At 41.1% G+C, this 11,205-nt stretch overlaps 1 protein-coding gene across 1 annotated transcript; it reads left to right on the top strand.

The window, feature by feature from the left end:
* The first annotated feature begins 1,438 nt into the window (after positions 1-1,438).
* LOC109898881 (sulfotransferase 6B1-like) lies at positions 1,439-10,698 on the top strand. Its single transcript, XM_031835598.1, has 2 exons — positions 1,439-1,826; positions 10,192-10,698. The coding sequence occupies exons 1-2, from the start codon at positions 1,646-1,648 to the stop codon at positions 10,320-10,322; spliced, it is 312 nt and encodes a 103-aa protein (XP_031691458.1). The 5' UTR covers positions 1,439-1,645; the 3' UTR covers positions 10,323-10,698.
* Positions 10,699-11,205: the final 507 nt, after the last annotated feature.

The following is an 11,205-nucleotide window of genomic DNA, read 5'->3' as shown; positions in this document are numbered from 1 at the left end:
TGGGAGAAGGCTGTGTTGTTTGTGTTCAGATTCACATCCGCACTCACTGAATTCACTTGGTCATCCAGCCGTTGTAAGTCCTGTAGTCACTTGGAGAGACTAGAGGCCTGCTAGAGCTTCTTATGTTTAGCACAGGGCACATCTCCTGACTGGCTGCTTGGAAAGGAGGACCTCATCTTTTGAAACACAGTCACCGCTTTCTCTCCAATAGGCTTTGACATGTACCAAGGTGAGTTAGAGTCTTGGTGCTGTGCAGCTTTGGGTGATAAAACACCCTTGAGTCGTTCCCTTATAGTGCTCTGGGTGGGTGGGTGGGTGGGTGGTATACAGTATGTAACCTGTCTAAGTCATCCAGAAAAAGAGTATCGTTCCTGTCGATGGTACATCAGCAGGGTCAGAATAACCACAGTCATAACATATCACATCATGTCAAAAATCTCATCCAATGCACACTTTCACCACTAATAAACTAGGCCTGTTTGGGGCTTTTATGGGTTGATCGGGTGTCATCATTTTCCCTATATGGATGTCTCAGTAAAGAATAGTCCAACAACAACAACCTAAAAGGGATACTTAATGATGTATGCATACGGAGATTACAGCATGATACTCTTCGCAGTGAAACCGAGAAAATTATCTAACTAAAACCTCCCATTTTATTAATTTACGCCCGTTAATATTTTCCTATCTCAATGTTCACCGACCTCTGACGTTGTCTTTTGCCGGCACTGTTGAATGGGCCTCATTTTCAAAGCATTATTCAGAGATGATTCATTTCCAGTAAGTGTATGGAAAATGTGAAGCGTAACCACATGCCATGCTTTATGTCCCGCTGGGTGTGTTTGAGTTGGTGGCACCATGCCAAGAGGGAGGCCAGAGAGGAAGCTTATTTGCTTATTTCTATAGGCATGAATAGTCACATTGTACAGAAACGGTTAATCAAGTGACAGTAAAAAATGTGAATGAAGCAACAGTTTTTACTTTTGCCTTTGAGTGGATGAAGCTATAGGGGCCACTAGATTCTAAGGGAAATACATCCACATAGGTATTGTTTATAAAAACACTTGTGGCAGGACATTTCAACATCTGGGATATTTCAAACGCTCCCTATTTACATAATGGCAAAATGTGTAGCAAGGGATTCACAGCATTCTCTCAAAGTGATTCATTTACAGTATGTTCACTGTCAGATAGCACAGTGTTGTTTAGACGCTTATGGGGGAAAAAATGTAATAGAAATAGTTTACTTTCATGCAACATTGGACAGATATTGGCCAGCTGTCTTTGGATACCCTACCCAAACAGTTCCTTCCATTCAATGACCTACTGTAGTCTTAGCTCTAGCAGTCCCTCCCATCTGGTTAGTATTGCACAGGCATCTCCCCATCAATCACACAGGACACCAGATCTTCCATTCTCCCCTACAGAAACCAGGAAACCCCTGCTTCTCACGCAAGCTCTATCTTTGAAGGACGTGACTTCTTCTCTTCCTACTGTACTCTCTCACACACACCCACATTCACACACCCACACTCATACACAGAACGGAGCTCGTGGCCGTCCAGCTGCACAAATATACTGGATGCCTGTTAGCGGTAGAAACTGAATTTTCTTTACCTTGAGATTTTCTGCAGTATTCTCCAAAATGAGTAGCTCTTTCTCAGCCAAAATGGAACTGGCTAAAGATATGAAGGAGGAGGATAAGTTGTACAGATATAATGGAGTGCTGTACCCTGTCATCATGAGTCCAGTGGAGAACCTGAAGGCTATGGAGAGGCTGGAAGCAAGAGCAGATGATGTAATGTTAGTTGCATATCCCAAATGTGGTAAGTCAAAAATATTTGAATGTGGAAATACTGTTAAAAACCTCTTAAGCCTACGGGGGCGCTATTTCATTTTTGGATAAAAAGACGTTCCCGTTTTAAGCGCAATATATCGTCACAAAAAGATGCTCGACTATGCATGGAATTGGTAGCTTTGGAAAGAAGACACTCTGACGTTTCCAGAACTGCAAAGATTTTCACTGTGAGTGCCCCAGAACTCATGCTACAGGCGAAACCAAGATGTTTCTGCAACCAGGAAATGAACAGGATTTCTGAGGCACCGATTTGCATCATCTCCTTATATGGCTGTGAATGGGACAGGAATGAGTCTGCCCTTTCTATCGTTTCCCCAAGGGGTCTGGAGCATTGTGACGTATTTGCAGGCATATCATTGGAAGATTGACCATAAGAGACTACATTTTCCAAGTGTCCCGCATGGTGTCCTGCGTGGAAATTGATGCGCAAAACTCAGGTGCTGGTATTTTTCCACATTTATTCAACATCATTCGTAAGGAACTTTCAAAAATAAAACTTCCCTTGAATAGGTATTTATTTATTATTACAAAGGAAGTTTGGATTTTTGCTACCACGGTACCCAACCCCCTGACACACAATTTATGCAACAGTCTGGGAGCACCGGGTAAGCCTCAGGGCCTAGTCTTAAAAATATTTATTCTGGATAATAATTATCCGGATTGTGTAATCCCCTTTTTTAATCCGATTTTGAGGCAGTTTTAAAAAAAAGGATCAGAATAGGATGATCCAGATGCCACAATATCAAGACAGAATCCAGATTTTCTTTGAATACACCTACACCTTGCCATCTACTGAGATGGTCATGTTCCCACTTCTACACGGAAAACAGATGAGTTAACTACATGAATAAAGGTTACTAATAACAAGTGAAAGAAGAGTCTGACTAGAAACTTCATATGGAGAAAAGGAGTGCTGTATTCTCTGTTGTAAACGCACAACTTCATTATAGGACAAATATTTGCACTTATTTGACACTACTCAATTTAACAACTAACCACATATATACAATGCCTTTAGAAAGAATTCATACCCTGTGACTTATTCCACATTTTGTTGTGTTACAGCCTGAATTCAGAATGGATTAAATATGATTTTATTATCCACACAATACCCCATAATGACAAAGTGAAAACATGTTTTGAGAAATATATAGAAATCTATATATATAGAAAATTAAAAACAGAAATATCTTATTTACAGTGGCTTGCAAAAGTATTCACCCCCCATTTTTCCTATTTTGTTGCCTTACAACCTGGAATTAATAGGGATTTTTGCCTACCACTTTGAAATGCAAAATATTTTTTATTGTGAAACAAACAAGAAATAAGACAAAAAAACAGAAAACTTGAGCGTACATAAATATCCCCACCACATCCCCACCCCCAAAGTCAATACTTTGTAGAGCCACCTTTTGCAGCAATTACAGCTGCAAGTCTCTTGGGGTATGTCTCTATAAGCTTGGCACATCTAGCCACTGGGATATTTGCTCATTCTTCAATGCAAAACTGCTGCTCCAGCTCCTTCAAGCTGGATGGGTTCCGCTGGTGTACAGCCATCTTTAAGTCATACCACATATTCTCAATTGGACTGAGGTCTGGGCTTTGACAAGGCCATTCCAAGACATTTAAATGTTTCCCCTTAAACCACATGAGTGTTGCTTTAGCAGTATGCTTATGGTCATTGTCTTGCTGGAAGGTGAACCTCTGTCCCTGTCCCAGTCTCAAATTTCTGGAAGACTGAAACAGGTTTCCCTCAAGAATTACCCTGTATTTAGCGCCATCCATCATTCCTTAAAATCTGACCGGCCAAAAAGCTCAATTTTAGACTCATCTGACCAGAGTACCTTCTTCCATATGTTTGGGGAGTCTCCCACATGCCTGTTGGCGAACACCAAACATTATTGCTTATTTTTTTCTATAAGCAATGGCTTTTTTTCTGCCACTCTTCCGTAAAGCCAAACTCTGTGGAGTGTGCGGCTTAAAGTGGTCATATGGACAGATACTCCAATCTCTGCTGTGGAGCTTTGCAGCTCCTTCAGGGTCATCTTCAGTCTCTTTGTTGCCTCTCTCATTAATGCCCTCCTTGTCCTTGTCTGGTCCGTGAGTTTTGGTGGGCGGCCCTCTCTTGGTAGGTTTGTTGTGGTGCCATATTCTTTCCATTTTTTTATACTGGATTTAATGGTGCTCCGTATGATGTTCAGAGTTTCAGATATTTTTTTAGAACCTAACCCTGATCTGTACTTCTCCAGAACTTTGTCCCTGACCTGTTTGGAGACTCCTTAGTCTTCATGCGCTTGCTTGGTGGTGCCCCTTGTTCAGTGGTGTTGCAGACTCTGGGGCCTTTCAGAACAGGTGTATACATATACTGTGATCATGTGACAAATCATGTGACACTTAGATTGTACACAGGTGGACTTTATTTAACTAATTATGTGACTTCTGAAGGTAATTGGTTGCACCAGATCTTATTTAGGGGCTTCATAGCAAAGGGGGTGAATACATATGCAAGCACCACTTTTCCATAATTACATTTTTTTTTTTTAAACAAGTAATTTTTTTCATTTCACTTCAACAATTTGGACTATTTTGTGTATGTCCATTACATGAAATCCAAATACAAAATCTATTTAAATTACATGTTGTAATGCAACAAAATAGGAACAACACCAAGGGGGATGAATACCTTTGCATGGCACTAAGTATATCACACACTTTTGCTATGAAACTCAAAATTGAGCTCAGGTGCATCCAATTTCCTTTGATCATCCTTGAGATGTCGCTACAACTTTATTGGAGTCTACGTGTGGCCAATCCAATTGTTTGGACATGATTTAGAAAGAAACATACCTGTCTATATAAGGCCCCACAGTTGACAGTGCATGTCAGAGCAGAAACTATACCACGAAGTCCAAGGAACTGTCCGTAGATCTCTGAGATATAATTTTTTCTCAGAGATCTAAGGACAGTTCCTTGAACTTCATTGTATAGTTTCTGCTCTGGCGTGGTGGAGCACAGAGCAAAAACAAAACAAAAATTGTCACTTCCCAATACTTTTGGAACTTTAAGGGAAAGGTATAAAACCATTTGTAGAGCGATTAAAGTTTCCAAGAGCACAGTGGTCTCCATCATTGGTATATGGAACAAGCTAGACACTGCCTAGAGTTGGCCGTCTGACCAAGCTGAGCAACTGGGCAAGAAGGACCTTAGTCAGGCACCGGGAGGTGACCAAGAATCCAATGACCACTCTGACAGAACTACAGAGTTCCTTGGCTGAGATGGGAGAATCTGCCAGAAGGACAACAGTGTCTAGAGCACTTCACCAATCTGGGCTTTATGGGAGAGTGGCTAGAACGAAGCTACTCCTGAGAAAAAGGCACATGACAGCACGCCTGGTGTTTGAAAAAAGTAAAGTGAAAGACTGAGATCATAAGGCAAAAGATTCTGTGGTCTGATCAGACAAATTGAACTCTTTGGCCTGAATGCAAAGCACTATGTCTGGAGAAAACCCGGCACAGCTCATCACCTGTCTAACACCATCCCTACCGTGAAGCATGGTGGTGGTAGCACCATGCAATAGGGATGCTTTTCAGCAGCAGAGACTGGGAGACAAGTAAGGATAGAGGGAACAATTAATAGAGTCAAATATAGGCAGATCCTTGATGAAAACCTGCTGCAGAGGGCAAACAACCTTAGACTGGGGCAAATATTTACATTCCAACAGAACAATAACCCCAAGCATACAGCCAAAGCAACACTGGAATGGCTTCAGAATACGAATGTGAAAGTCCTTGAGAGGCACAGGCAAAGCCCACACTTGAATCACGCTACTCCCAATCTAACGTGGGAGATTTACACAAATATCTATTCCTGTACAATACGCCACCTTTTTATACACAAGGTGAGGTCCTTGAGACTAAACTAAGCACAGGTTCTTTGCATCAAGGACAGACAAATGAAGCGATTCAACAATTTATTGCAGTTTCAGCGCCACAAGAATAGCACAATCTCCATAGGCTTACATAATGTCCATGCAACATCTTAGGGTCTAAGAGCTCCACACATCTGTCCTTCAAGACAAACTTCAGTTGTTAGCAGCAATATCAGATTTCTCTCACAGACAAACAAACATTACTATAATTACGTATCTCACAAAACTAATGTTCAATCAAACGTTGGTGTTGCAATATTCATGGAGGGCGTGCACACGGAGAAGGTCTACAGTACCAGTCAAACGTTTGGACACACCTCCTCATTCTGTCACACCCTGATCTGTTTCACCTGCCTTTGTGCTTGTCTCCACCCTCCTCCAGGTGTCACCCATCTTCCCCATTATCCCCAGTGTATTTATTCCTGTTCTCTGTTTGTCTGTTGCCAGTTTGTTTTGTCTGTCAAGCCTACCAGCGGTTTTGCCCTTGCTCCTGTCTTTTTCTATAGTTCCTGTTTTCTAGTTTTCACGGTTTGACCATTCTGCCTGCCCTGAGCCTGCCTGCAGTTCTGTACCTTGTCCCACCGCCCTGGATTATTGACCTCTGTCTGCCCCTGAGATTGCCTGCCGTTCTGTACCTTTTGACTCTGATCTGGAGTACTGACCTCTGCCTGCCCTTGACTTGTCGTTTTGCCTGCCCCTGTTCTAGTAATACACTTTTGTTACTTTGACACTGTCTGCATCTGGGTCCTCCCTAAAATGTCATACATTCAAGGGTCTTTCTTATTTGAACTATTTTCTAAATTGTAGAATAATAGTGAAGACATCAAAACTATGAAATAACACATGGAATCGTGTAGTAACCAAAAAAGTGTTAAGCAAGATCATTATACAGGTGCACATTATGCTGGATGCAATAAAAGGTCACTCTAAAATATGCCATTTTGTCACACAACACAATGCCAAATATGTATCACATTTTGAGGGAGCGTGCAATTGGCATGCTGACTGCAGGAATGTACACCAGGGTTGTTGCCAGAGAATTTAATGTTAATTTCTCTATCATAAGCTGCCTCCAATGTTGTTCTAGAGAATTTAACGGTACGTATAATCGGCCTCACAACCGCCGACCACATGTAACCATGCCAGCCCAGGACCTCCACATCTGACTTCTTCACCTGTGGGATCGTTTCGGTGGACACTTTTGTGGGGGGGGAAACTAATTCTGATTGTCTGGCCCTTTCTCCCAAGTGGGTGGGCCTATGTCCTCCCATGCCCACCCATGGCTGCACACCTGCCCAGTCATGTGAAATCCATGGATCAGGGCCTAATGAATTTATTTCTGTTGACTGATTTTACTGAAACTCAGTAAAATTATTGAAATTGTTGCATGTTGAGTTCATGCAGTATTTTTGTTCAGTATATATTCCTTGGGTTCATATGCCTGGCTCAAGTCCACAATGGAGCCAGACCTGGGTGTAAATTGTAGACCCTATATTTCAAATGCTTTAACTCAATGTACTTGATGATTGTGCTTTCCTGGCACAATGGAACCAATGGAGTAGTCCAAAAAGTGCGAATTCTTCTGGCACTCCAGGCAAACCCTCAAAGTACTGGAACGATTTCAAATACTATTTACACCCAGGTCTTGAGGGCACCAGTACAATTGGTGTCATTGTAATATGTCGAGTAACCTTGCCTGAGACTTGCATTAGCTCCACAAGCTAATGACATAGCTTTAGCTCAGCAAGTCTAACACAGGCAGTAACACCAGCAACTATCCGGCTCACTCCCACAATATATTTCTAATAAAATAAATTGTAATGCTGTAATGAAAAAACACTTTTATTTTGAAGGTTTCATATGAATGATATTGTATAAATGTGTTATACAGGTTATTATAAATGATAATGCAAAATTCACAAAGCGGTTATGACTAGTTTAATAAAGGTGTTATGAATGTATTATATATCTTTAATTTAACCGTAACACACATACTGGTATATACCCACATATACAGACTCAATGTGTATTACAAACACACAAATGCACATTGCACACACACTCACAGGTACACGTAGTGACGTGACAAAATAACACACACACTAGTGGTGCGTGGGTCAGCTGTTTGTTCAACAGCCCGCAATTGCTAATAACTCATACGCAACTGATGAAGTGAAAATCTTAAGTCCGCACCTGACCCTAACCCTGTAGGCTACAGTCAGAGATGGCGGCATGATTTTTTGACAGGGGATGCAAAAAGAAAAATGGACTACATTTGACATGTTTCTGCTCATAATTTCCAACATTTCGGTAGGCTATTTGTTAGTCAACTTGTATATAAGACATATACACGCAGCTTCTCTTCTGTTATTATATGTTGCCCTATACTAAATAAAGAATAATGTCATAAATTATAGAATGAATACTTCAGTCTAGTTGACATTGGTAAAGTTTTCTCTGTCATGTCTGCTTCTTACGCGGAGCAAAGACGTTTAGGGACCTGGGAGAAAATGGAATGACAAAACAAATGATGGGAAAGATTTTCTGTGCAAAATTAAAAATGTACATCAATTTGACTGGTTGTAAGGAAATAGAAAGCTGTGAAAGAGATCCAACATGTTTCTGATAAGATTTCAGCTTGGCTTGGATGCATATTTTATGTGGTAGAAGAGACGTTCCTTCCCGAACTTTATCTCCAAATCATCTTTTAAAAAAGCACCTTTATAATAAAGCGCTTGCAGGCGACAATAGTATACGATTCCTAATGTGACGAGTAGCCTAATCATAGGACAATATTCGGTTACAGTATTCACTACCGCCTAAGTTAATTTACCTCATGGCTGTTTGCAAAACAAAATAGACCGTTGTGAACAGACCGTACATGTCTTTGTAGTGCATTATTACAATGGGTCTGTGTGTGAGAGAGAGAGAAAATTAGATGGGTTTTGTGCCTAACTTAGTAAAAACAAGATTGTTACAATTCAAACTGAGCACAAATGGACAGCTGTGCAATTCATCCTCCTTTAAAAAAAAATTGTTCTCATTTTAGCCAAGTTTATAATTGTAAACTTATAGAAAATATAAGTGGAAAACTATTGTGCGCATGCTCCAGATCACTTAATATCCACCACAAGGGGGAGAGAAAAGAAGAGGGAACAAAAGATGAGAGAGGAACAGAGAGGGAGAGAGAGACGCGACTCAACTCAAACTGAACTGTCTGTTGTACAGAAGAGCATGTTTCCGACTCCAAACCCCCACAACTGAATAGATAAGATCATGAACGCACCACTTACAAAACAGAGCTGAGAGCTTTCCATGCAGAGATGTTATATTATTGAACCTTTATTTAACTAGGCAAGTGAGTTAAGAACAAATTCTTATTTACAATGACCATAACCTGGACGACGCTGGGCCAATTGTGTGCTCCCCTATGGGACTCCCAATCATGGCCAGTTATGATACAGCCTGGAATCAAACCAGGGTCTTTAGTGATGCATCTAGCACTGAGATGCAGCGCCTTAGATTGCTGCACCACTCGGGAGCACCCCTAAGAATGGGGTCCCTGTATAAATATCCCATGTTTTTTGTCTCTCCCTTACCCCAATCCTAGTATAATTTATAGCAATAGCGCAAAGGAAAAATAGTTTTGTCGTTTTCATTGCAACAACACAAATTGTTACACCTCTTCTGCAGGGAGTGGTGCCATTTCACCATTTCACCACAGGGGGTGCTACACCAAGCACCACTACCTCCCGTGGCTCTGCCTGCCTTATACATTGTTAATTTGGTGTAAAAAAAAGGTATATCTTTTAGTTTGGTCCTTTTGAAATCTTCAGTACACAGTTCAAAGCATACATAGCCTACCATTCAAAGTATCTTGTAAGGACAATGCAAATTGTAAAGGACCATTTAGAAAGTGCAAAGAGCACTCTGAGTATATTTCAAATCCTGATTTGTGTGTCCCACCCTTTACCTTGTCTCCCCTTTTAACCTCAAACGGCCTCATTGATGTTAACCCTGTTTCTTTTTAGCTGTATCTTTCACAGTCCATGAAACCATTTTATGGATATTACAAAACACTAAGGGCTAGTTTTCCAGACCCAGAATAAGCCTAGTTCTGGACTAAAATGAACTTTTAATGGAGATTCTCAATTGAGAATGTTTTTTATACCAAGACAAGACTTCTGTCAAGACATCTGTCTTTGGGAAACTGCTCCTTAGCGGATTGCCACTCACATGACAAATATTTGGGGATACACTCTTGCCTAATTGTGAAACGTGGGGAAATATTTTTAGAATATCAAAGGACACTAACCCTTTCTATTCCTGATCCCTCTGTGTAAATTGAAAAACCTTCTCTTATGCTCAAATGTTAATGGACCTGAATGCTCACTGTCTCTGGCAGGTTTTAATTGGATGGTGGCGGTGCTTCGTAAAATACTAGCAGCAGCAACTGGTGAGAAAGCAGAGTCCCAAACCCCTCTATTGATGGAGTTCTTTGGGCCAGAAATGCAGCAGGTGTGTTATACTGCTTGACTCCCCTGTAGTTTTAGCAACACTGCAGGTTTGTCTGCCTCAAATAAATCAAATATGTAAATAATGTAATATGCTTTGTGTGTAATAATTGGAGATGCTGTGTATGTGTAGTGTGGGGTTGTATGTTTCACACATTCACACATTCCCTGTAGCATAAATAGGTGCTGTGGTTATATTGGGAAGTTTTTAGCCCACTTTAGGTCCATAAAGGAGGTTTTCATGACACAATGTCAGGTCAGGACACTGTTCTCTATTCTACTTATGTCACAAACAGAGAGAATATCTATACAGTCAGGTGTAAAGGACGTCACGCTGCTTGCTTAGCAAGTACTGCTTCCTAATGATTCGGCTCATACAGAGGCTCCAACCCAGGACCTCTGCCTCGCAAACACGTGATTGCACCCCTGAAGCATCTTACCCAGTCGCACCACCGAAAAGCTTTCTCTTCACCAGCGCAAGTGGAGACACTTCAGGCTGAGGAGTGAGTTTCACAGATCCCCCATCTGTTACACAGGCAAACAATAATGTCATTTTACTGTTCTGTAACTAGTCACAATAATTAGATGCATGTGTTGCAATCATGCTGTGATCCAGTAAGGCCCATTAGTGAATGTTAGTGAATTACAAACATGTCCTCATGAGCCCGTGTGTGGAAATGTTAGCATAGCTAGACCTTAAACTTCATCCAACAAGAGTGGTCTATCTACAGTATACACCCATGATTCTCACACCGAATGCAATTAACATGGAGGATATAGTGAGATGCTATATTATAACAGTGGTTTGTATGGCCAGCTGTGTCAGGATTGAAGAGTGTGTAACTGTTCTTACATTGGTTCCCTGTGATCCCCTATGCCTAAAACAACATAACATGCCTGTATGC

Source organism: Oncorhynchus kisutch, linkage group LG11 (assembly GCF_002021735.2).
Source record: "Oncorhynchus kisutch isolate 150728-3 linkage group LG11, Okis_V2, whole genome shotgun sequence".
Taxonomy (NCBI): domain Eukaryota; kingdom Metazoa; phylum Chordata; class Actinopteri; order Salmoniformes; family Salmonidae; genus Oncorhynchus; species Oncorhynchus kisutch.
The sequence above is the reverse complement of the archived record's forward strand: the minus strand, read 5'-3'. Positions and strand labels throughout refer to the sequence as shown.